Source organism: Natrix helvetica (assembly GCF_964273705.1).
Source record: "Natrix helvetica genome assembly, chromosome: 6".
Lineage (NCBI taxonomy): Eukaryota > Metazoa > Chordata > Lepidosauria > Squamata > Natricidae > Natrix > Natrix helvetica.
Genome location: NC_138553.1, coordinates 43,812,773 through 43,839,430, shown reverse-complemented (window position 1 = coordinate 43,839,430; position 26,658 = coordinate 43,812,773). Strand labels below are relative to the sequence as shown.

At 39.7% G+C, this 26,658-nt stretch overlaps 1 protein-coding gene across 1 annotated transcript in view; it reads left to right on the top strand.

The window, feature by feature from the left end:
• The window catches only part of NAV3 (neuron navigator 3), a 488,007-nt gene that overhangs the window by 117,640 nt on the left and 343,709 nt on the right, over window positions 1-26,658 (top strand). The window contains exon 2 of the mRNA XM_081956875.1: window positions 6,685-7,075. Within this exon, the coding sequence (XP_081813001.1) occupies window positions 7,004-7,075 (72 nt within the window). The 5' untranslated portion in view covers window positions 6,685-7,003. The remainder of the gene's footprint in view (window positions 1-6,684; window positions 7,076-26,658) is intronic.

Below are 26,658 nucleotides of genomic sequence, written 5' to 3'. Positions count from 1 at the left end.
GAAGAAGGGGTGGAGCACAGAGGTGTGTCTTCAGCTTCATCCCAGTCTCGTGGCCAAATGGCCATGTCAATACCATCCACTGGAGCCTCCTGTCCCTCGCTCCGGAAAATATATCTATCCAAAATGGTTTTGCTATCTGCTGTTGTGTAGTAGTTATCGAGAAATGCTAATTTTACACATGACACTTTGATATGTTTGTCATATAAGTCTCAAACAGCTGTAAAATGTCAAAGGGGCTCCAAACTTTGTGTTATTTGTCTCTGCTGTCATTGATTGATCATCCGGATTGGCAATCCGGATATGGTAATCCTAAACAAATGAATGCATATTTTGATATGTCAATGATGGATTATTATGCTCTGTGAAATATATTGAGTGTTGTTATGTTCATAAAATATATTGCTTTAAATCATTTCATTTTAGGGATAATATATGAATGGCATTTATTAATTATAACTGTTGGTTTATTCTGTAATAACAATCCCTCTAAATATGGTCAGCAAGACATAACAATGCAATTCTACCAGTTAATTGAGATGTAAAGCAATATAAAGCTACTGCAAATCAGGCAAGGTTAATAATGAGGGAAATAAAAGTCTACTTGCCTTGAAAGTTAAGTAAATCACATTTGGTAATGAGTTTAGTGGCAATAGGCAAAGTCCTGTTCAGAGGTACATCTAAGTAAAAGCATTTGGACTAATATGATCAGCCTTATCTTGCCTTACCTGATTTTTTAGATATGTTAGTTTTCTGCTTTTTACATTGGACCTCTTTGTGTCATTCACATAAAATAAATTTGTGCCAAAACTATTTTATGTGAATGGGAAAATACATGTCCCCAGCATTCTACATAGTAGGATAATATCTAAAGTGACTGTATATGACTGTGATGGCGAACCTATCTCACACGTGCCACAGGTAGCATGTGGAGCCATATCTGAGGGCATGAGAGGCATTGCCCTATATCAGCGCGTCCCACGTGGCTTTTTCAAACAGCCAAAGAAAGAACAGGAGGGGAGTTCGGCTGTTGGAAAATCCCTGCATGGCTTCTTCAAACAGCTGAACTCCCTTCCTGTTCCTTCTTCGCCTGTTTGAAGAAACCACATGGGACGTGTTCCCTTCTCTTTGATAGCCACCTCATTTACAAATGGGGATGGGGGGAAGAAATCCATGTTTTTCCTCCCTCTGCATGGATTCCCCCCCAATTGGAAATGAGGCGGCTGTCAAAGAGAAGGGAGTAAACGCCATGTGGGCTTCTCCTAATCCTCCACTCTGACAAAGGAAGTGGGTGGGAGGGGCAAGCCTAGTGTGGACAAGTGGGGGGATCCAGTGAGCGGTGACTGGGTGGGCAGGGGGAGCAAGCAAGGGGGCAGGCCATGGTAGGGAGCATTCTGGTATGCGCCCTCTGGAGGAATGGGTATGGGAAGATATGCTAAATTTCACTAATGGGTACAGGCATACAGGTGCATACCAGCTGAAACCCACCCCTGCTCTGGAGCCTGGGGGGGGGGTGAAAAATGGACCTACTGTGCCCACCACAAGCTAGAAAACAGGCCATTTGCAGCTTCTGGAGGGCCTCTGGGGGGCAGGAGAGGCCATATTTGCCCTACCCAGGCTCCAAGAACACCTCTGGAGCCTGGGGAGGGTGAGAAACAGGTCCACATGAAGTCAGGAAACATGCTGTTTCTGGCCCCCGGAGGGCCTGGGGGCCCTCCCCAGGCTCCAAAAAAGCCATGCATGCATGCGGGGAGAGGCGCAATGGGGGGTTTGTGCACATGCGCATGTGGGCACAATGGGGGACATTTAATTATGGATGTGGGCATGCATGCACGCATGACAGCACACGTGTGCACACTTTTGGCACCTGAGGGAAAAAAGGTTCACCATCACTGGTATATGAAATGGCTATATTTGAAGATCTTTCACAGCCATTGAATTGCTGATGATCATATCAATGGTGTTTATAAATCTACTTTTATTTGTAGATCTACTTTTATATGATACTCATGTACACCTTCCCAGCTCAAGCTGTTTCATAAGAATTAAGGTACAAAATCCATCAGTCATGGTATTTCACTTTATCTGATTACACCCAGCTGCTTTTATAATTTACATCAAGAATTCTAGATTGGTACTCTTCTTATGCATATTGATACTGTTCTATTTGAGTGCCATCTTGTCATTTCCTTTTGAGAACTAGTTCATGTTTGAAAAATGTCTCCTGCTTTTATTGCGAGTTTCTTTTCATAGGTTTCCATGCTGAGATTTTTCCAGAGGCTGAATAAATCAAAATACTTTAGAAGAATTTTTTTTTTACTTTTTAGCTTTCATCTTTGATGTATTTCCAATCACACCTCCATACAAATATGCAATCATGTGCATGCAAACACTGACACCTATATACATTCTATAGGGTTAGTTTGCAACAGTTTATTGAATAGACTACATACTCATTAAATAGTCATTTCATAAGTAAAGTGCAGCTGCATTTTGACATTTCTTTAGTTATTATATCTATACCTACCGTGTTTCCCCGAAAATATGACATGTCCTGAAATTAAGGACATGCCACATTTTTCGGGTGGGCAAAAATATAAGCCTCCCTGAAAGTAAGCCCCCTGGACAATCCCTGCACAGCCAGGCAGAGTACCACTTGCTGACCTAGCGGTATCCCGAAGGTGCCAAGCCGCGGGAACGAGGTGGGGAGCAAAGCCGCTTGCGTTGGTTGGCACCTTCGGGATACCACTAGGTCCGTCAGCGGCACTGTGCCCAGCTGGAGAGGGCGGTTGCCGGGCAGCTGCTCTCTTGTGTGCAGGCTCCAGAAGAGCTGGGCACAGCCTCAGGGTCGAAAGGCTCTGTTGCGCTGTCGCAGCAGCAACACAGCAGCCATGAGGTGACCATGCTCATGAGCAGCTGCCTGGCAACCACCCTTTCCAGCCGGGCACAGCACCATTCACTGACCTAGGGGTATCGCCAAGCCACGGGAGCGCTGTTCGCCGCCCTCTGGCTCCCGTGGCTCAGCGCCTTCGGAATGCCCCTAGGTCAGTGAATGGGGCTCTGCATGGCTGGAGAGAGGGGTTGCATGAGTGGCTTTTCCGTTCCCTGCTCGCGTGACTCCCAGGCTCACAATGACCTTGCCTAACTCTCCCTTCAGAGCCAGGGCATCTCCTCTGCTACCACCACCTGCCGCATGGCTTTTTCTGCGGCTTCCAAAGCACAGAGGTAGGATGCTGAGTCTTCTGGCAATTGCCGCTCTGGGATATACTCTATGGTTTTTGAATGGCTGCCGGCAGAGCGTACAACCATAGACCGTACTCCCAGAGCAGCAACTGCCAGAAGACTCAGCATCCTACCTCCATGCTTTGGAAGCCACAGAAAATACCATGCAGCGGGCGGCGGCAGCAGAGGAGATGTCCTGGCTCTGAAGGGAGAGTTAGGCAAGGGCATCTTGAGCCTGGGAATCATGCAAGTGGGGAGCGGAAAAGCCACTCGCGCAACCCCCCTCTCCAGCCATGCAGAGCCCCATTCACTGACCTAGGGGCATTCCGAACGTGCCAAGCCGCGGGAGCCAGAGGGCAGCAAACAGGCGCTCCCATGGCTTGGCGATACTCCTAGGTCAGTGAATGGTGCTGTGCCCGGCTGGAAAGGGGGGTTACCGGGCGGCTGCTCATGAGCGTGGTCACCTCATGGCTGCTGTGTTGCTGCTGCGACAGCACAACACAGCCGTTCGACCCGGAGTCTGTGCCCGGCTCTTCGGGAGCCCACTTGCAAGAGAGCAGCCTCCCAGCAACCCAAAACAATAAGCCCTCCCCTGATAATAAGGCCCAAGCTATATTTTGTGGATCAAAAGAAAATAAGACCCTGTCTTATTTTCGGGGAAACACAGTAAGTACTATATTTCAACATTTTTGCAACATTTATTACTTTCTTTTCATAATTTCTTTGGGGACACTTAAGTCTATAGTATTTGTTTCAATTTTACTCTTCAACATATCATTATAATTCCCATAGCCCTGTCTAAATACTGCTTCTAGAACTCTTTCATTTGAGATTCATGCCAAATTATTTCATTCCTTTTATTTTTAATTCCATCTACTCTGCTAGAGGCTACTTATTAGCCCTCTTCACCCACATACGAAACAAATGTTATATCCATTAAATCACTAAATTTTGGTGGCACTCTGTAACATTATCATTTTCTCTCTGTTCCAAGCAGCTTCCAAATATTCTATTAGTAGATTCATTTGTCTTCTAATATGTTTTCATATAAACTTTTCTTTTTCTGAAATCATTCTACTTTCACACTTCTTGTTATTCTACTTCTCCCTATTTAGTAACAGTATACTAGCTTGCAAAGAAGTATCTAGATTAAAAACCTTAGCTTGCACAGAGTTACCTGAAAAAGTTTGGTGTGATAAAAAAATGTGCCAAATATGGCTACTATAATTGTTACAATTAACATACTGCATCTGGCATGGATATAATTAATATAATATATTGACCTAACACATACCTTTTCTTACAAACAAACTTTATATGAACAAGTCAATTGATTACTACTAATAATATAAAACTGTAAATAATGTTAGAGCAGAAGATTCTGCTCCAAGCATTATCTGTCATTTAGCTTCAGATCACAGCCATTTTTGTGGCTCTTTGATTTAAAGAATGCTCCATTTTAAATCTTACTATATGTTTCCTGCTTCAGACACAATCTAACTTGTGTATTAAATCTATAGGAAATTGTGATGAATAACAGGAATAAAATACTGTTATTGACTAACTGTCTAGTGTACACCATAGATATATTTTCTTTCTCTTCTGCTCAGTGACCAATAAATTAAATGATAGAAGTGGTAAAAGGAAGGGCATACATGTCTGGCAGCTTTTCTCAGATTGAAATAAAATGATAAAAGAGCTGGCCTTGCCTTGCCTGGCATATCTGTCTGTACAAGGAAGCTGCTATTAACTTAAAAATGAGGCAGCAGGAAGAAGATACACAGGGTATTCATTAGAGCTTTTGACAGGCTCAGAATCAGAATCCAGGACAATTTGAGCAAGGGATACAATTCAAATGATGCTCTCTGTGGAAATAACAAATTATAATATTAGTGATAAGTGGCCCTTAAGACAATCAAGACAGTTTCCAGAGTATTTTTTTTTTGTACAGAATGAATGCTAATAGTCTTCTCCTTTTAAAATGGCATCACTGCAGTATCCTCTCCAAAAATGTTTGTCCTAAAAACGATGATGCTGAAATGATCATAGGTGAAATGCTTAATTCTCTTTATTCTGTCATTTTGTTTGGGAGTGAATGAAATATTGCCTGGTTGTTGGGTTTTTGTTTTGTTGCTTAAATAGGAAACTGGAATTATTAAGAAAAAAATGAAAGCTGTAATTTGGCTTGTTACATCTCACTAATATTGCAATAAAGTACACACAATTGTAATCATAAAGTATTCAATTAGAAAATAGTTCCAATTTACTGCAAAGCAATAGTCCAAAGAAAAAGGAATAATGATCATGTTTAAGCATTATTTTGTTACTATACTTCTATAGAAGAAATGCCATATTTTGTTACTATTATCCAATTAAAATATATGAGAATAGCACTAAAACTAAATTTTTAAATTGAATTGTTTTTCATTATTTTATGCAATTTAACAAATCAGATTTCTAATTCATACCCGATAATAATTCCCAGATGCATTGGCTGTTGTTAGTTTTGTTACCTTTTTAATTGTTTTTATTAAATTATTAATTTGATTGAAACTGTTTTGAAGTCCCTTCTCTTTTTTTCTTTATTTCAACTTGGTTTTGTTATGTCTGTCATTTCCTTTGTCTCATGTTGATTTTTTGCTTTAAATTGCTTTAAATGTAAGGAGTCCTTTTGATATGAGACCGGCAAATAAATGGCAAATAAATCTAAGCAATAAATAAAAATAACATATGAACAAACAAATAAATGTTTTTAATATTTTGTAAACCACCCAAAGTCAATGGAGTCAGACAACACAATAACAACAAAATAATTAATTAGGTATGCTGCTATGATAAAATACAACCTTTGTATTTTTATCTATTTGTTACTGTTTTGACTTTTAGGCAAATTAACCATGATAGTGATGACCTAACCCTAACCCACTATCTACACTTAAGTACTATTCTGATGAATGCATGTTGTTCTCTGTCCAATAGCCTCTCCTCCACTCTACTTTTCTGCCAATCAATTTATGTTTGGTATCAGAATTTAACTCATGATAAAAGTGCCATAAACTTTGCAGAGGGGCATGCCTGATGTATGAGGGAATGCTTAATATGCAATACAAATTTAACCTTCTCTACAAATTTAACATTCTGGTGGCTTTATATGTGACTGAGGGAGGACTAGATTTACAAAGCAACACCTTGCCTTGTCTAATTTCAAAAAGATAAGTGTGTCTGGATCAGTTTAATACTTGGATGAGGACACATTGTTATCATGTCTTATGATAATTGCACTTACAAAAGTATTTTTCAAATTGAAATACATAATATAATAAATATAATATAATAGCTATACTATACTATAGTTATAATAACTATGCTATGCTAGGCTATACTATACTACACTACACTATAATCTTAAACTTAAACATGTAATATATAATCTATTCATTATAATTTATGTTTCTTTCTCAATAGGTTCACCAACAAAATTGTAACTTTCAAAAATGGAATTTTGTATAGGAAGAAACAGATAAATTGGAATTAAAGGTGTAAAGATTCACTTCTCTTTGGAGGTGTCTGCTTTTAAGGACGATATGTTGATTCAGAAGATCCAGAGAGAGAATCGTGAAATTTATTTCATCTATTCCGTCCATGGAATTGTAACTTACTTCTTCAAGGCAGCACATTTCCACAAAGTTGTGTGATGGATATAGCAGTGTATCTCTGTGCCTGGAAACCTCACATTGTGGATTAGTCTGCTATCAATTCCATTTCAGGGACAGGATTGGATGTGATGGATTTATCTTCAGATATGAGTAGGCATGGAAGAAATCCATTCAGTCACAAGCTGGAAGATCAGAAGAAGGTAAGGCTATTTTTGATCGTATATTTTTCTTCTATTTCAATATTATTTTACAAAATTTATTATCATTTACAAGATATTCTGCAAATATGCTATTATGCACTATATGATTTTTACTCCACAGCAATTGTTTGTAGAACTAATTTGATTACTACCTGACTTCCAAGGAATCTTGAAATTATTGAGCAAATATGATTGGCAAAACATTTACTCTTCTGCCATTTCTGACTCTGTGCCAAGTGTTTCTGTAATAATGACTGTTATCAACTTTCAGGCTTAGCTTGTTTGAATGTTCAATAACTTTCTGGGAAAATAAATGCTTCCCCATGGCTTCTAATATTGATTTATGAAAATAATATCACCATGTATTAATTAATATTATGTATAGAATGAGCTAATGTTGTTGAATATGCATGTTTTAGAAATTATAATTTATCTGGGATGAATATTAGAGTTATTTATTTAACACAGATTCTTTTAAATTTTTCCTATGAATACATAAGCTGAATAAGAAAATATTTCCATTTCTTTTAAAGATTTCATTTGCAGATGAACAAGCTTGCCTATGCAAGGTTTAAAAGTTCATCTCTCTGAATAGATGATTATTTCTATAATTCTTTCTGCACTGAGATGTCTGATGACAAATTTTAATTGGAACTGATTGAAATGCATGTTCAACCATGTAAATTAAATTAAACGAATTAATGAATAAATAAATAAATAAATCCTACAAATTTCTTGATCAAGAATTCTATCTTATTAAAGTTTCTAGTTGCAAGGAAAGTTTATAAATGCACTTTGATACATTGTGATGGATGTATTTCTATAGAACGTAACTTTCAATTAACATAAACAGTTGTGTACATAACAAAATATAAATGTTACATTTAAATTATCACACCTAGTATATTTTTAATTGTTAACTGTTCAAAATTGAATGTTTGCCAGAAAGTTTATCCAGAAAGTCGCTGCTTATTACGGTACTAGTGATTTGGGTTGAAGTCATGTATTCAAACTACTTACAGTATATTGCATGGAGATCAGTGCATACTTAATCAGTCTACGTGTGAAATAGGCAGCTTGATTATGATTCATTCTCAACTTCTGTCTATCACCTTCTCACTTAATTGCAATGATAAACTGAATGGCCCAAACACAGATTTTTAGGCTTACTTTGTCAATTCACTTTGGAACTCAATGTGATTGCTTTGAATGGAAACAGCTTTCAGAGATCTTTGGCAGAAATCTTTCCAAACTGTTGGCTGACATTCTAATGGCAGAAACTGAATGTAGTTCCTTTTGCAATAGAAATCATTACTTTACCTCTGAATTTTAAAACAATGATAATTTCAAGATAATAAGTATGTATTGATATAAACAGAACATTTTCTTAATAATTTTCCTAAATTATATAAAACAAAAACGTCTGAGAAATTGTAGGTGACAGAATATTAAACACATATGTTGTCCAGTTTAGCCCATTTATTATTAAACAGGGACTCTAGGTTGATCCTATCCTTTCCCCCAACTTCAATGTTATATACTCCAGCAGGAATATGTAAATTGTAGAATTGTGGTTGCTTTTCAAAGATTTTTTAAAAGTTTAGCTTCAGTGTTTCACTATTTTGTTGGCATTGTTTTATTATTGCTTTGTGTTTCCAAGCATTGGATATATGAAAATTTGTTTTATTGTTTTATTGGATTGCTGAAGGCTTTCCATGAGATGGGCAATCATAATAAACAAAAATAAATAAAGTTTAAGAAAGGTATTGTTCAACTGTTGGAATGTGATAAACTACCACCCATTTGTCTCTCTGTGTGTATTCCTATGGATTTTATGGATTTCAGTATTACTATACAGTTTAAATAATCTAGTTTGAATTTGAGTACAAGTTGATAAAACTGGAGTTATTTCTTTTACTGTATAAGATACAACTGATGGTGTATCGTCCTTCCAGACAAGGTGTGTGGTGTGTGTGTGTTTGTTTGTGTGTGTGTGTGTGTGTGTGTGTGTGTGTGTATGTGTTTCTCCAGTGAGATTTATTTGATTTGCTAATATCAATTTGTTTGAAGATAGTGCAATGTCCAAGGGGTTGTATAAATCAATTGAAGAAACACTTGGCCAAGGGCATTCCTTGCCTGGAAAAATGCTACATCTTATTGTAAGCTTGGAGGGCTTCCCAGCTTGTTATTATTTATCTATTTATCTACTGCCTTTCTTATGTTAAAAAAATAACTCAAGGCAGCAAACATGCATAATAATACCCCTTCCTCTTCCTATTTTTCCCACAACAGCAATCCTGTGAGATTGGGCTGAGAGAGAATGACTTGCCCAAGGTCAATTAACTGGTTTTCATGGTTAAAATGGGACTAGATTTCACAGTTTCCTGGTTTCTTTGCATCCATATGCATAAGCAAAGCACTTTGCCTTGTGAAGATAACCTGGGAAAGCTTTTGAAGCAACTGTCTTAAGCTATCTAGGGATGCAGTTGCCTCAGTGCTTCATAGATGATCACTTTGCATGGCCCTTTGAAATGTTTTGCAAAGCCTTAATATTAAGTAGTATTTCAGACTTCAGAGAATATTGCATCCTATGAACAGGGGACAAATAAGGAAAGCTTCCTAGAGTTGTTAAGAAACTGCTACAATCTCTGACAAACTGAAATAGATGAGCAAATGAATTTAGCTAATACAAGATTTTAGCTGTATATGTATTTTTTCTTTTTTTTAAAAGGATTTTATTGGTTTTTAGACATTTGTAGGAAAGGGTAAGTGGATGTACAAAAATTTTTGGCTGCTACATCGTGCTAAAGGTAGAAATCCCTCCAAATCTCATAACTTTTACAGAAAACAAAAACAAAAGATAAAAGATAAACAGAAACAGCATCTTGTTATACATTGTATCAACCATATGTTCAATCATCTCTTTTGCCATTTTCTAATATATCAACAATTACAATAATATTTCAGATACATTTATTTTTGTGACCTGAGTCTTTTCAATATTGCTCCCTCCCCACTGTCCTCTGGCAGAGCCACAGCCCCTCCCTCCTTCATATCTCGTGTGTTGTCACCTTTTTCACTACTTATAATTTCGTCCTCTAGGAGGGCACTATGTTTTTTAATGAAGGCATCTGCCTCCACAACTGTATTAATTCTAATTCTGTTTCCCTCCCAAAAGATCAACATTCCTTCTGGCAATAGCCATCTAAACCAAACTCCTTCGTTGTATAATTTCTTTGATAAGAAAGAATACTTCCTCCTCTTATCTCTTATCTTTTTCGGAATTTGTTTAGGAATGACAATTTCTTTATCTTTGTATTTTAGTGCCCCCCCCCACTTTGGGCTCCTAAAACCTCATCCCTCGTGGTCTTCCTAAGAAATTTAACATATACTTCCCTTGGAACATTATGTGTTCTGGCATATTCTGAATTAATCCTATAAACCAGATCCATATCCCACCGCACCTGTTCTTTATCTCTCTTAATATATTCTACTAAGATTGTACACATAGTATCCTTAAGATCTTTATCTTCTGTCTCTGGTAGGTTCTGGAATCTGAGAAAAAGGGACATTCTTTCAAATTCCATCTTTACCACAACATTTTCCAATTCTCTATTCCCCCTCTGAATTGCCTTAACCTCCTCCCTCAACCCAACTGCCCCTTCCTCCAGCACATCAATTTTTTGTTTATTTTCTGTTGCTTGCAGCTGTACATCTCTGAGCTGATCTTTAAAGTCTGCCACCTCCTTTTTCAATTCACTTTGTCCCTTCATAAGAACCTGGAACATTTGAGTAACAGTTAAGTCCTTTGAACTTTCTCAGTCCCTTCTTGTTGTAAAAATAAAGAAATTTTTGTCTGTTGAGTCGTTGGACTGGACGTAGAAGATGTCGGTGCCGAAGCCACCTTGCCAGGGGGTGGTTTTCTGGGCCCCATTTGTTAAGTTCAGAGATGACTGTAAATCTTATACAAAAAAGATGGCATCTGAGGAATGCGCAGCTGAGAGAGACCATGGAGGCAGACAAGCCCAGAAGTGAAAGTTAATCTTCAATCACAATTCCAAACCAAAAGAAGAAAAACAAATAATCCAAATCCAAATCCAAATCCAGAAAGACCACATAACAGGAGGAGCTCCAAGAGACCTTCGGGGGGTAATATAGTATAAAGCCAGGAGTTCTTCAAATGTAGTTTCAAAAGGCAAATTTCATTTATAAGAGCGAAGGAGAAGAAGGAAGCAGGCCATCTTGGCTCTCCCGTTCACAGGGAACCAGGGAGCAAAACATCCAAAGTTTCCATAAGGTTTTTTCAAGACAACTCAGCAATCACCTCTTGTAATTATGATGTAAATCTTTCTCACATAGTTAATACAAATGGCTAATTCAACTTTTTACTCTCTCCCTCCATTCCGAGAGAGAGACGGTCCGAATGCAGCTTTGCCCGAGGGAGGTGGAACCCCCCCTCCAATCTTGCAACTTCAAATAGATTGAATCCACAACTTAGAAAAAGCTGCTGTTCATCAGTTAAATGATGTTAAAAGAGATCGGAGCAAAACTTCTCACCTCCAGCACTTCTGCTGCGACTTAATTGATTATTTCCTTCCGGAATCCATTCGGCGAAGGCACACAGCTATGCCATGCACCCCCCCCATGCTCCCCTGTTCCTGGGGCGAGGCTGGAAAACCCTCCCCATGGCTGCCGCTGATCCCAGGGGTTCCAGCAAGCCACCTTATGGCAGGTGGTCCCTCCAAGACCCCCTGTGCTCCTAAAAGGAGCCCACCGGGGAGACGAGCAGCGGACAGCATGTCCGTCGCCTTCAGGAACCGGAAGTGATCTCTCAGCTGTATATGTATTTTTTCTAAGCCTCTCTGACTACTGGAAGAAAAACAATGTGTTTTCCCCCTCCCATTATGAGAACAAGAGAAGGCAGCTTTCAGAGAATATTTAAAGATATTAAAACTTTAAGATGCTGTAGAAATCATACAAAACATTTGCCTGTTACAAAGACATATTTCAGAAAATATCTTCCAACTTGAGATGCTATATTGAATACAATTTTGACACACACCTAGTCCATTTCACCACCAAGCACACATGAATCAATGTTTTTATTGGATCCAGCAATGTTTTTTTTAAAGAATTGTTTTATTTTTGAATAAACACAGACAAAACACACACACACACACACACACACACACAAATGCAAAACCATCTTCCATTACAAATTGTAGAAAGTGTGTCGATTGGTTACAAAAACGTCTGTTCATCCCTTCCACAGTCATCACCTACAATTCATATCAAATCATATATTTTAAATCAAATATATTTATATATATATTACTATCATCATACCTCAACCTTCATTTGACTATAATTGTTTTTTACATCCTTTTATATAAAATATTCCAGATTTAAAGCAAAACCACATAATGACATTCCATTAGCTCTTCCCAATATCATCCAGTAACATTACATCTTTATAACATATTCTAAATAAAAAATGATTATATTTAATAACATAGTTTCTAAACCTCCTTTCGTAGTCACCATTTGCAATTTATATCAAATTTCCTCTTATCAAACCAATACACACACACCCACACACACACACACACACACACATATATGCATTATTATCATTATCAATCAATTATTTAACCATTATCACTTCATTTTATACATAATGCTCTAAATTTAACTAAATTTGACTTAATATTTATTATAAGCTTTCATTACATCAACCTGTGTCTTTCCAGTAATAGTGCAGTCTTATGTCTCTTGCCATTTGTGGCATTAGTATTCTGGTTATTTCCTTAGAAAGTTTTGTATGGACTTCTCTTTGCAACTTATTGCTTATTGCATATCTTGTATAAGCTCGAAACCCTCCGCTTCTTCGATCAGCTTATCTTTGGTTATCACTAGTGTTTCTGATAAAATTTATCTCCTTAGTTCCATCAATTCATCTCTCTTTTCTTCTTCTATACTTTGAAATCTGGGGTAGAGCTCCAGTCCATCTATCTCTCCTTTCCATATTTCCCTCTTTCCATTTCCAACCACGCTTAGTTCACTGTCAGTATCAAAAAAATTCTTCTCTCTTTCTTTTTTCCTTCAGTTTTTAGAACTCTGACCTCCACTTTCTTCATTTGATGAACATCCTCAATTTTTCCATCAAATTTTACTGTTCTATGATCTATGTTCTTCAATCTCTTCTCAATTTTCTCTGTTACTTCTAATAATTTTTGAATTTCAAACAATCTTTTGCAATGTTAAGGTTTCTTTTTCATGTTGCACCATTCTTCCAACTTGTAAACACTGCCATTCTGACATTCAAAACTTTTTATTAAATTTAAAGCAAGTTCATTTATAATCTTTCAAGACAAGGCTTTGTTTTCACTCCACTCCAGCTGCCAATAAAGCTCCTGAAGGGCACCTGTATAAACAACCCATGCTCTTCTCACTATCACTCTCTGTAAACAAACTGAGGAACCTTGAAATGCAAAGTCAAATGATCAAAGAGAAAAAAGAAAAGATAATATTTTCAAGTCTTCCAAGCCTCCAGCCTCCAAGTGGCAGTATTACTTCCTTTCTGTTATTACAGCCCTCTTTGTATTCCTTTTATAGCTTCTTTATATTCCAGGCTTAAAGAAAACAAAATTCTTAAATGGAGCAAAAAACCCATCCAATCCAGCATTATAAAAATAAGGAAAAATATTTTAATCCATAGGTATAAAAAAAGGAATATAAAAAGTAGTAGAAGAAAAACTAATCCGTTCAATTTAAAGAATAGGAAACATTTGCAAAAGTTCCATCCATAAAAGAAATTTTTTTGAAAAAGGATAACACACTGTCTAATGTAGCTTAATTTCACCGCTTGTTCTCTTCTGTTTTCAATTTTAATTTAGCTTTAATTTTTTTGGGAGTAGTCTCTTTTATAATAATAAGATTTCCTCACCAGATGGGCACACTTTCTGTTTCCGTTTTCCTCCCATTCTGGAGCTGTCCCAACTTCAGCAGCTTCAATGGCTGCGCTTCTGTCGCCAGCAAAAAGAGATTCTCCTGGATCAATCAGGGACATTGCGGTGTCCCTGAGATCAGCAGGACATGCTCTTCCCTGTCACTGTCTCTTTGGGATGGTTTAGGTCCAAAAGGACCATCCAGCAGCAAAAGTATCAACTATGATCTTGGAGCTCCAAGATTGCACATCGTGTCGTTGCAACATCAGCTCCTCCTTCCTCCCAGCAATGTTTTTATCTTCAAGACAAAAATATCTTTATTCTGCCTCTCTCTCTCCTCCCTCCCCCTCTCTTTTTCTAATAAAAACGTAAATCAATTAGATGCACTGTTCAGAAATTCATTTTCCACATTGCATCTTCATTGTTTGCTAAATAAATAGTTCTTTTGCTATAACAACAATATATTATGTCTCAAGTAAATGAAGTGGCAAAACAAAGCATAACTGTAGCAATATAATTTAGATTTATATGCCACTCCATAGTGTTTTACAGCTGTGTCTGAGCAGTTTACAATGTCAGCATATTGCTCCCAACAATCTGGGTCCTCATGAGTGAAGGTCTGGATTTCTTTGAGATCTACTTGTATTCCTATTGTATAGTCAGCAAATATATAGATATATATTTCTATATTTGGAACTATCCAGTTAATGCAGGATTAATTTATGTGGTATGAGAACTGTTGATACAATTTTCCAGGTAACTGCATCTTTAAAAATCATGCTAATCTTGGAATGTCACAGCATGTCAAAAATTGTTTCAATTGTACTCAAGTCAAGTACAAGATAATTCCAGTTTACTTTTCCTGAAAAGCCCACATTCTTTACTTGAACCCTGTTGAACTGTGGTATGGTTATGGAATATTTCTACCCTTATGTATCATCACCTCTTCCCTTCAGTTCTGAACTTTCAGGACAGTTGCAGAAAGTTATGAAAAATTGGTAGCAGCTGCACATGCTACTGCATCACAATTAATATTTGGATAATCTGCAGGCTTTTCAAAAACTTAACCATTGCCATATTAGAAGGCATAATTTTGTTTGTTGGTGATCAATACATGTATGTATGTATGTTTGCTTGCATGCATGCATGCATACATGCATACATACATACTGTCATGGCTTGTTTCGCAAACCCTGCTCATAGCCAGACAAGAAGCAATGCAGGAGGGATTGGAATGCAAGGGAGGGGATTATGGAATGCAAACACACACACACACACACACACACACACACACACACACAGAGTATACATACATACATACATAGGTCTTGCATTATACATTTGTGAAACAATAATATATTGTAGTCCTTCTCTAGCCTCTGTTTTGTCTCCATAAGATTCGTGGCTTGCTTTTCCAACATTTTTCCTGCTTTCTGAGCTGAAAAGGGAGCTCTTCATTTCACTGATTGAATTCATGCTCCGCAAGAGCAGGACTCATGAGCTTTAAATCAGGGCAAGAGAGTGATGGTTTGACTTTCCAGACACATAGAAGAAAAGAACAGAGAGTACAGAGAATGGAATTGATGTGAAAAGAAAAATAAAACCCAGGAGTTCTCCAGCAAAGATATTAGTTATATGATCAATAACTAACAACTGCTTCATTTTAAGGCCAATGAACCATGGGGCAAATGGTCTATTGAATTGTTGGAGACACTAGCTGTGGAATTAGACTATCATGTACATAAAGGAAACTGCAGTCTCACACTGTCAGTAAGTAATTGCTTGAGATAGTTTCAGTCTAGATATAGTAAAGTTTTTTTTTAACCTAGCTGTTCATGTTGAGGGTGTTTGGCAGACTTCTGATGAGTTGAAGGTCTGCAAAGAGAGTGGGTGGAGATTTACTGTTCAGGAAGCATGAGATGAGGGGGGTGCTAGCCTCTCTCCAAAGCCCCTTATAAGAAATCTTTGTGTGTTTGAAGGGAAGAGAATAATTCTTATTTAATAGAATAATTCATATTCACTCCTATTCAGTGAATTTCTGTTCTGATTATTCCATTCCATTCTGTCTGGAAGAGAATAATTTCCATTCATTGAATTAGCCATTAGAATAATTCATATTCCAATGCAAGTATGCTAATCTGTAAAATTATGAAAAGACATAAAATTGAACCTGGCAATAAATTTACTTTTTTTGTATAAATTGTATACAAAAATAATTTGTATGCAATATACAAAGTAATTGGTATACAAATTATTCAGAAATATCCCATCATCATAGGTGATGGCAAAAAGAATATCCTTAATATCCTCTCACAGCTGAATATTTACTTGAATGTACCTTCAATGGGAGACAAGAGCTTTCTGTTATTCCATTGGAAACCAGTGGATCAAACAGCATCCTGGTAAGCTGGGGCCTCACTGCAGCACAAACTTAAAATTTTGCAAATCTATTGAAGGAAATCTGAATACCCTAAATTTAGTTTATTCTGAATGATGATTATGCTTTTGATTTAGTTTACCTCAGAGTTGAGAATGCTGAGGATACGGTGTTCTTTTTTTATAATTTATTTGCAAGTTATAAAGTGCAATTGTAATTATTTAGATTTAAAATTTATATATTTCCTGATAAAATAAACTAACAAAAATTGTTTCTTTTTTCATAGTAAAGGGCATATATGATCCAAAATGGTCCTGAAAGATACTGCCTTTCAGCAGAACTCTCATTAGAATTAAAAAGCTGTAAGCTGTTATTCCCAGGGGATCATACAGTACTGAAGCTTATTTCACAAAATCTGTAGCACCCCTCATGGTTATCTTTGCCCAACATCACAGATAATATTGCTTTACACTTTGATAGTCAATTTGCTTTGAAGTTTGCAACCAAGGAATGTATTGGTTAAATTTTACTTCATAGATACTATCTATGTAGCTTCAGATTTTTACATGCTAAAAATATAGATGGTTTTGATATAACAGTTGTATTCTGTGTCAGAAGCATATAGTAAAATTGAAGATAGATCACATCATGTGATTCTGTAAATTTTTAAAATACTTTAAATATAAAGTCTTTTAAAATTTGCAAGGATTTTTTTTTCCTGAGTCTTCATTTAGGAACAAAAACATATATATGTTTATGGAATATAGACATTTTCTATGCTATATAAAAGTGTTGGAAAAACATGGCATAGTAAATAGGAGAGAGAATAAGTTGTTTGTAACCTACATGAAACTGTTTTTCAGAAGACTCAAATCAGGGCCTTCTCTAAATATTATAAAAACGGAGAGCCCCTGAACCAGCTGGTCCCCTCTGTTGAAAATGTGATAACCCTCCTTCCCATTCATCCGTATGTAATTGCATATCTTTGTAGAAAGAAATGCTCTGTATGAGCATGAACATCCTTCACTATTGAGCCACTCCCTGGTGACCTTGTAGAGAGTTTTATAGACCTTACTCATGTCTTAGTCTTTGAGCGCTGATGGGAACCTCTTCTCGCTTGTATGATATCTGCATGTGAATGACCAGATTTGTGATTTTGTTTACTATGTTTTCTAGTTGGACTGTATACTTGTGGTGCTTTTATGCTGTGAAGCATCTATAATTTATCGGAGCCAGGGAACATATATAATAATATCATGATATTTTCTCTTTCTCTACAATAGCAAAGTAAACATTTGATCTATTTTCATGTTTATATTAAAATCTATTCATCTATTTTTCAGCAACAAATTAAACTTGAGTCATACAGCATGATTTGCATGATTTTGCTTTCCATTGATTTAACAGTGAAGCCTGAAATTTGACAGATTTTATTAAGTCCTTTTAAAGTTTGGCAGGTATCAGGCTAGAACTGAGGGTCTGAGTTTTGGGCTTGCCTTAGATATGAAGCTAGCTAGTCACTATTTTCAGCCTTGGGAAGCAGGCCATGGCAAATTACTTCTGAAAAACTATGCCAAGAAAACTGCAGGGACTAATTCAGGAAGTCATAGGGAGTAGACAATGATTTGAAGGCATGAAAACAAAAAACAACTCTCTCACATGCATAGTTATTTGATTCACCATAGTAATAATTTCTTACCAAAAAGGAGCTATTAGTAAACTAAAGTAGGTATATTAATATTAGGAATATTAATATTCCTTTGAATTTATTACATCTGGCATAAGAAGAACAATCAACCACTTCTACACATTTGTTGAGATGTATATGAGGCTGCCTGAGAAAAGATAATATATACATAATAACAGAGAGAGCGAAGCTTTTTATGTGTGCTAAGACATTTCTTATTTTTGTTATTGTCTGAAAAAAAGCCTATAACCATGATATTGGCAAAAAATCCCTATGACCCTTTGTTTTTGGGACGTCAGTATCATTCTACAGGTAGTCCTTCATTTACGACCACAATTGAGCTCAAAATTTCTGTTGTTAAATGAGAAGTTTGTTAAGGAGTTTTTGCCCCATTTTATGACTTTTTGTCAGGGTTCTAAGTAACACCCCTCAAATGAAAGAAGACTCCAAGGCTATCGATTCCTCAAAGTTCCATTTTATTAGAGATGTCATATTGGCACATCTGTAAAAACCCGAATCTGAGAGTTTTCTTTCCTCAGTTGTTACTGCCGTTGATAAGTTAGTAGCTTGGTTGTTAAGTGGATCTGGCTTTGCTTCTCAGAAGGTCACAAAAAGTGATCACATAACCTTAGGACAAAGGAATGGTCATAAATATGAATCAGTTGCCAAGCATGCAAATTTTGATCATGTGAGGATGCAGCAATGGTTGTAACTGTGAAAAATGGTCACGTCATTTTTCAGTGCCGTTGTAACTTTGAACAGTCACTAAATGAACTGTTGCAAGTCAAGGACTACTAGTACAACTGTCTAAGTATAAAAATAATTATTGCAGTTTTATGAAATCAGGCGTGTCTATTAGAAGCGCCAATAACCTCAAAATGGTGCAGGCACATAATTTGATTCATTTGCCTGATACTTTTATAATACTTGGTCCTCTTTTTGAGTATGCCCATATGTGAGATCATTGAACTTATGAGATTTTTGTGTTCTCGCAAGTTCTAGTGACACAGCACAAAAACTCTGTGAACTCTCTTGCTAAATTTCAGTAATGTGGCATGAGAACCAGGAGTGGTATTTGTTAGATACTCATACCAACTACAGTGGTTTCCACCAAGGTCCTATGTTCCAGCAGGAACAGAGGTTTAATTCTATTGGTCAAAGGGTCTGACAGCTCCCTATAAAAGGGCTGCTGTCAGACTCAACCTTCGCTGGATTATTCTTACTGTTTGTGTTATAATAAAGAGCCGTTGTTACTGTTAAGCCTGTGTGTGCCTATCCATTACCCAATCTAACACTGGCAACGAAGGTGGGATTGGAAGGCAACTAGGCGAACCGAAAAGAGCATAGCGATCCAGCAAGTACAACCAGCCCGGAGCTCAGCACGGCTTCAAGCAGCCATTTTTGAGCGGCAAATTCAAAATGCCCTCAGAACACAAAATGGCCGTGCATGCCCCACCGACTCCGTATGACCCAGTCATCGAGCATTGGGACTCCTACATGCTATGATTTGACTGTTTCCTCAAGGCAAACAACCTCATGGACTTTTCTGAATGGTGCAAGAAGAACATGTTCCTCGGGTACTGTTGCCGGGAAGTGTTTGAGACAGCGAAAGACCTCTCTGAGCCGACACTGCTCCAATCAGTTGCCTGGTCTGTGCTCCAGCAGACGCTTAGGACTCATTACACACCTAAGCCATCCAAGCACGTTCGCCAGCATGAATTCAATATCAGGAATCAGAAGGATGGCAAGTCGATTAACGAGTCCATTGCTGTGCTCCGTAAGGCCGCAGTGTACTGTGAATTCAGAGACTTAGACGAGCTGATTCTGGACCACATAATATGCGGCATTCGGGACATTAATTTATAGAGGAGGTTGCTCGCAAAGTCAAACCTCACTCTGCAGATTCCCTTGGATGAAGCCAGGGTGTCAGAATCAGCCGTCAAATCGACTGAAACTCTGCAGAGCCAAAGTGTGTTCCACGAAGCGCAGAAAAGCACATGCGTTCATCATGAGCCGCAGAGTTCTGAAGGAGAATAAGATGACAGCTGCCACATGCACAGTAGCCATGCCCAGCCGGCGCGCACATTCAAACAGCATCTCCCGCCATACATGAGCTGTGGAGGAGACCATGCCAGATCAGCTTGCCGTTTCTGCGATCTGCCAGCGCTGCGAGTGAAAGGGGCACATCGCAAAGGTGTGCCAGAGCGAATTCCCTGCCACTGCCTGGCAGCCTAGAGGTGCACCAAGCTGCCAACCGAGGCCCAGCCAAGGGGCCTGGCAGAAGCCACCATGGCGCTCAGAGGGCGACAACAGAGTCACCCACCATACATCAATCGGACAAGTCCGCACCAGGTGGCCAAAAAAGCTGAAGGTCACAGTCCTCATCGAGGACTCTCTGTGTGAGATGGAGATCAACACCGTGTCATCACTGACCATCATACCATGGTCTACTCCGAAACAGGCTATCCCTAGCCTCAAGAAGCAACACATTCACACCCCTGACATCCGCCTACGCGATTACCAGGGAAACCAGGTCTCCATCGTGGGCCAAGGCACATTCCAGGTGAACTTCAAACAGTTCAGTGGGAAACTCCTAGTGACAGTGGTCAGCAGCAACCTGCAGATCCTCCTAGGGCTAGATTGGTTCCAAGCCCTAGGCCTAGAGGTGACCGGTATCAATACCTTGAAAGACGACAGCGCTGAAGCCATTTTTAAGGAGTTCGAGGACGTCTTCGACACCGGTCTGGGTAAGTATGTGGAGACCCCAATTTCATTTAATTTGGATCCCAACATAGCCCCAATAAGGCTAAAACCCAGGAGAGTACCTTTTGCTCTCCACCCCAAAATTGACAGGGAAATTGACAAGCTTGTAGGCCAGGGAATCCTAGAGCCGGTTGATCATGCACGCTGGGAGACCTCTATAGTGACACCTGTCAAATCTGATGGGTCAGTCTGCATCTGCGCAAACTACAAATGCACAATTAATAAAGCCCTACAACAAAGCGCCTACCCTGTACCCATTGTACAGCACCTCCTCCATTCATTAGGCCCAGAATTTTTTTTGCTAAATTGGACATGGTGTAGGCATACCAACAATTGCCTGTAAATGGCACTACGGCAGAGGCCCAAACCATTGTGATGCACAGGGGTGCATTCAAATGTCACGCCTGCAATTCGACGTTAGTATCACCCCTGGACTGTTCCAAAGTGTCATGGAACAGCTTTTGCAGGGGATTCCAGGAGTCACCCCCTATTTCAACAACATCTTGGTATCAGCTGCAAATGAGGCACAGCTTTTAAAACGTATATGAACAGTTTTGGCTCAAATTAAGACAAAGGCCTCCGTCTCAAAGAAGAGAAATGCCAAATTAACGTGCCAAGGGTTGAATTCTTAGGGTACCTAATTGATGGCTCTGGGATTCACCCAAGCACATAAAAAATCAAAGTAATTCAGGACGCCCCCACACCTTGCAATCAAACCGAGCTGTAGGCATTCGTCAGGCTCCTTAATTTCTATAGTGTCTTTCTTAAACAGAAAGCCACTGTTGCTGAGCCCCTACATTGTTTCCTGGCTAATAATGCGAAGTGGTCCTGGGGAAAAGCTGAGGCTGCCACATTTGCCACAGTAAAATGACTCCTGTCGGTGGATTCTTTCCTCCTCCAGTACAGCCAGACCCTGACGTTGGTGCTGACCTGCGACGCTTCACAGTTCGGCATCGGCGCCGTCCTCAGCCACCATATGCCCAACGGAACTGAAGCCCCTATTGCATTTTATCCACCGCAGAGCAGAACTAGAGCCAGATAGACCCTGAGGCTTTGGCTGCTGTGGCAGGAGTAAAAAGGTTCCACGAGTACCTTTATGGATGGGACTTTGAATTGATTACAGACCACAAGCTGTTGTTGGGTTTACTGGGTGAGGACCGTCCTACCCCAGTGTCTCTATCACCCCGCATGACAAGATGGACTATTTTCCTGGCTGCCTACTCCTACCGCCTTATCCCCTGACCTGGCTCCACTTTGGGGCACGCTGACACTCTCAGCCACTGCCCGCTGCCTGAACTTCTCCCTGACCCTACCCCCGAGATGCCAGTCCTCCTCATTGACTGCCTGTTGCCCGTCACTTTGAGAAGGACTCCACCATCAAGCAAATCTTGAACTGGGTTTGGAGGGGGTGGCCCAAGGGGCCTGTTGGGGCTGATTTTAAAATGTATTTTGTTAATGCGATGAATTATTGGTGGTAAATGGCTGTCTACTGTGGGGGGATCGGGTTGTTGTTCCACCCAAACTGTGCATTGCTGTATTAGAGGCTTTACATGTAGGGCATCCTGGAATAGTCAGGATGAAGTCTTTCGCTAGGAGTTACATGTGGTGGCCTAACATGGACAGGGAGATCAAAGAATGGGTGGCTACCTACACACTGTGCCAGGAGTCCATACAAGCTCCCCCAGAGGTGCCCGCTAAGGAGTGGGAGCGACCTCAAGCACCATGGTCTAGGGTGCACATTGACTTTGCTGGCCCAGTTCATGGCCAGACATTCTTAATAATTGTGGACGCCTACTCGAAGTGGTTAGAGGTAGTCCTGATGACCTCTACAATGGCAGAAGCAGTCATCAAGGTACTACGGAGACTTTTCTCCACACACGGCCTGCCCGACATCTTGGTCTCTGAAAACGGGCCCCAATTCATGGCCCTGCAATTTGAGACCTTCCTAGCAGCTCAGGGAATCCGGCAGGCCCTGGTCGTGCCATTCCATTCGGCCACCAATGGTCAGATCTGCAAAAGAGGCCCTCACTAGGATGGGCCCGGGAGATTGGCAAACACGGGTTGACCATTACCTCCTAATTCGACACATCACACCCAGTGCCACCACTGGGAGAAGTCCCTCTGAGCTTCTCATGGGTCGCCGGCTAAGGTCCCACTTAGACCGGCTGCACCCTAATTATTCTGCCTCATCGTCTCCAGACTCCACAAGCGAGATTCAGAATTTTAGTGTAGGGGATTCAGTATATGCCCACAACTATGCCGGGGGAACTCTGCTACAGTGATAGGCATCACTGGCCCTTGCTCTTACCTCCTAGAGTTCGAGGATGGTAGGAACTGGAGAAGGCACATTGACCAACTCCGTGGCCACCTCTCCAACTCCACTCTTAGACAACCAGAGGTAACTCCTGCATGAGTTAGCCAAAGCCCTACCCAAATGGAGCAATCACTCACTCCTTCCACAGTCAGCTCAAGCCTGAGGATACCGGAAACCTTATCTGGTTTTATTGCATGCCCGCAGTGAGCTCCAAGTGAACCGGCTCCAGAAGCTCCAGCCGTGGCCTGTGGAAGGTTCCAGGAGCTTCCACCGAGCAGAGCTCCGGAGCAAACAGATCCGTCCGACCTGTCCAAGATAACCCCTCCTACTGAACTGCGCAGGTCAGGCAGAGCTACAAAAAGCCCACCTACCTGCATGACTATGTTACCAGTAGGATTGTTCCATCCAAGAGGGGAGGGGTGTTAGATACTCATAACAACTACAGTGGTTTCCACCAAAGTCCTCTGTTCCAGCGGGAACAGAGGTTAAATCCTATTGGTCGAAGGGTTTGATAACTCCCTATAAAAGGGCTGCTGTCAGACTCAACCTTCGCTGGATTGTTCTTACTGTTTGTATTATAATAAAGAGCTGTTGTTACCGTTAAGCCTGTGTGTGCCTATCCATTACCCAATCTAACAGTATTCACTTACCTTCCCTACCGCTTTGCAAATGTGAGCATGCACATGCATGCTTCACTCGGACATGTCCTTTCCGCACATGTGCTCAGCCTCCCGTGCATGCACTATGACCCCAAAAAAGTGCCAAAATGGGATGGCATAGAACCGGGCTGGGTGGGCGTGCCAACTGGCGATTTCCACAACCAGTTGAGGTGAACAGGTCCGAACTGGCAGAATATCACCTCTGATGAGAACCCTAGGAAAGCTTGGCAATCTTGTGAGATTTGGGCCATTTAAAATTGTTTTTGAGGTTGTTCTTATTTTGCCAATTCTTTGCACGTAATTATATATCCCTTTCTCCTCATATGTAATACAAACAAAGGGATCTTATTCAGAATGCAGTGAAAGAGGAGGGAGGCTTACTTGCTAACTCCTTAACACAAATTGGATCCTTCTCATGCAGTTCAATTAGATTAACAAAATCTCCCTTTTGTCTGAGCATTGTAGCCATATGGGAAACTGAGGGATTTGGTCTGGGAAGGGCAGAGATAAGTCTCTTTTCATCCTGCTGTGTTTCAAAGGAAAACTAAGTAAGTAGCAGCATGCTTGAAATTAAGAGAACATCTAGTTTTGCCTCAACTTTGTCCCATTTTCCAAATAGTTTTATAGGGACATAAAGACTAATTAAAGTGAGTCTTTGAAAATTACATCAGGCTTGCTGACCCTTTCTTTTCTTAAAAGATATTCGAAATACTTTCCTCTAATTTTAATTTTGGAAATGTATCCAGAGGAACACTTCAATACTTTGGAATTATTATGCTAGCAGAGGGAGCAATGGAAATAGTACTATAGTTTCTTTAATTTTTCAGGTTAGTAGTAATTAATTTTCTTCTCCTGATTGGAATCTTATGTAATATATCCCTGAGGCTGAATTGTACATTAGTACTTTTCTACAATAAGTTGCACATGATGAAATACTTGACTTTTCACTCACCCTTTCACATGGTCATCTGTACATTTAATTTCCCATCTAGGAATGGAAGTTCTGATTAAGAAAGCAAAATGAGCTTTCTGTTTCATGTGGCTGCACTCCAAGGCAAGGTTTGCAGTTCTGTCATCAACTCCAGCAAATGCAGCAAATACCCAATCCTTGACTAGCTTAATATTGCCTTCTGGACTGTATCTTGTACATCCCCTGAATGACAAACATTCTTGGAAAGATGTAGAGAACTATTCTGAGTAAAGGGGATCAATTTCAGGACATCCAAACGTATTCTTTCTACTTCAAGAAAGCTTCCACTGGATACAGCTGCTGGCTTCTACATTGGATTCAATTTACATGCTGTCTTATTCTCCAATAGGTAATGAAACACAGTTTTTGTGAATTCATATATTTTATTGAATGATGGAATATAGTGTATGTACCTCAATAATATTGATGGAAAGCAGCTACTTTTGAGCTGGATTGCTAAAAGAGAGAGAGAGAAGCTTCATCATTTTCCCCAATCTAGTAATTTCTGCTTCAAACCAGTCTTGTTATTAATAATAAGGAAGCAGCGATCTGTTTCCTGTCATCCAGCTGATTAGACAAAAACATGAAACAGGTGACACTTCCAAGGCTTTCTGGCAGGAGAGACAAACATTTGTCAAGTCAGTGCAGATTGTGGGCATGCATTTTACTATGAACTGTTTGGCTTGTAATGTACAGCTGTACCTGGAATTCAGTATCTCCCTTTTTTCAAGAGATTTGAGGAGGTAGCATGTTCAAATGTTCTCAAAGGACCACTGAGGATCTGCACTCAGTTCAGTCTGAATTCAGAACAGATTGAAGATAGATTCACCCTGGTTCCCTCTCAGAGACAATCTTTGTCAGAAAACAAAGTTGAAGAGCATTTTTCCTGCTTTTTCTCCTTAATCTCTCATTTGCTTTGATATTTTGGACATTGGATTCTTTGGAACTGGTGGAATTAGAGGTTGATCTTGCAATGGTTAGTCTCCTGATATGCAATTATCTTAGAGAAAGGTACTGTGGCACATGATTCAGCTCCTTGGCAAACATTTTGCTCTAATACCTATAAATAACTGTTCGGTGGAGTCATTAGGATGTTTGATAAGATTAATTATTTTTATGCTTATTATTTATATCACTTTTCTTTGTTACAGTTGAATTGGGTGTGACCTTGCATAACTAAGACTTGGACTTGGAGGTAGTGATTTGGGCAAATCAATTGAGGCTGATTTTAAAAATTCTTTAGGATTTAAGAATCAGAGGGTGGTGGAGGAACAGTTTCAAAATCTGAAATGTGGGTAATTGATTGAACTGGTTTGCATTTTTTCAGCAGAAATAGACGTGCTAGTTAGCTGAGATTGCTTGCAAGGGTTTTTTTGTCATTAAGTTCAAGGGCAATGGATACCTATTATCAATACTGGCACTATTTGGCTGGTACAAACAGTATGAGATTTCCTGGACATACATTCCTGATGTGGCAATCCATGTGCTGATAATCACAAAATTGTCTTATTGTAATTACTTTATGCAGCATTGCTCTTGAAAATAGTTCAGAAGATATAACTAGCGGGCTTCCAGTTCAGAAGATATAACTACCGGGCTGTTAAGAGCGACGGGCGTGTTTCGCTTGCCCTGCGCGCTCTTGGTGGGCTCCCCTTGATCGGGGGGGGCACAGGGAGCCTTGTAGGGGTGCCCTGCCGAAAGGGGCGGCTAGCTGGGGGTCCCCTGCATCGGTGGCGGCCGCGGGGGGCTTCCTGCATTGCCCTAGGCACCAGGAGGCGAAAGGGGGTGCGCGAGGAGCTTCCATGCTTCCGCGCGCTTTCGCGTCGAGGCTGCTGGACGAACTTAATGATCTGAAGGCTACAGCTG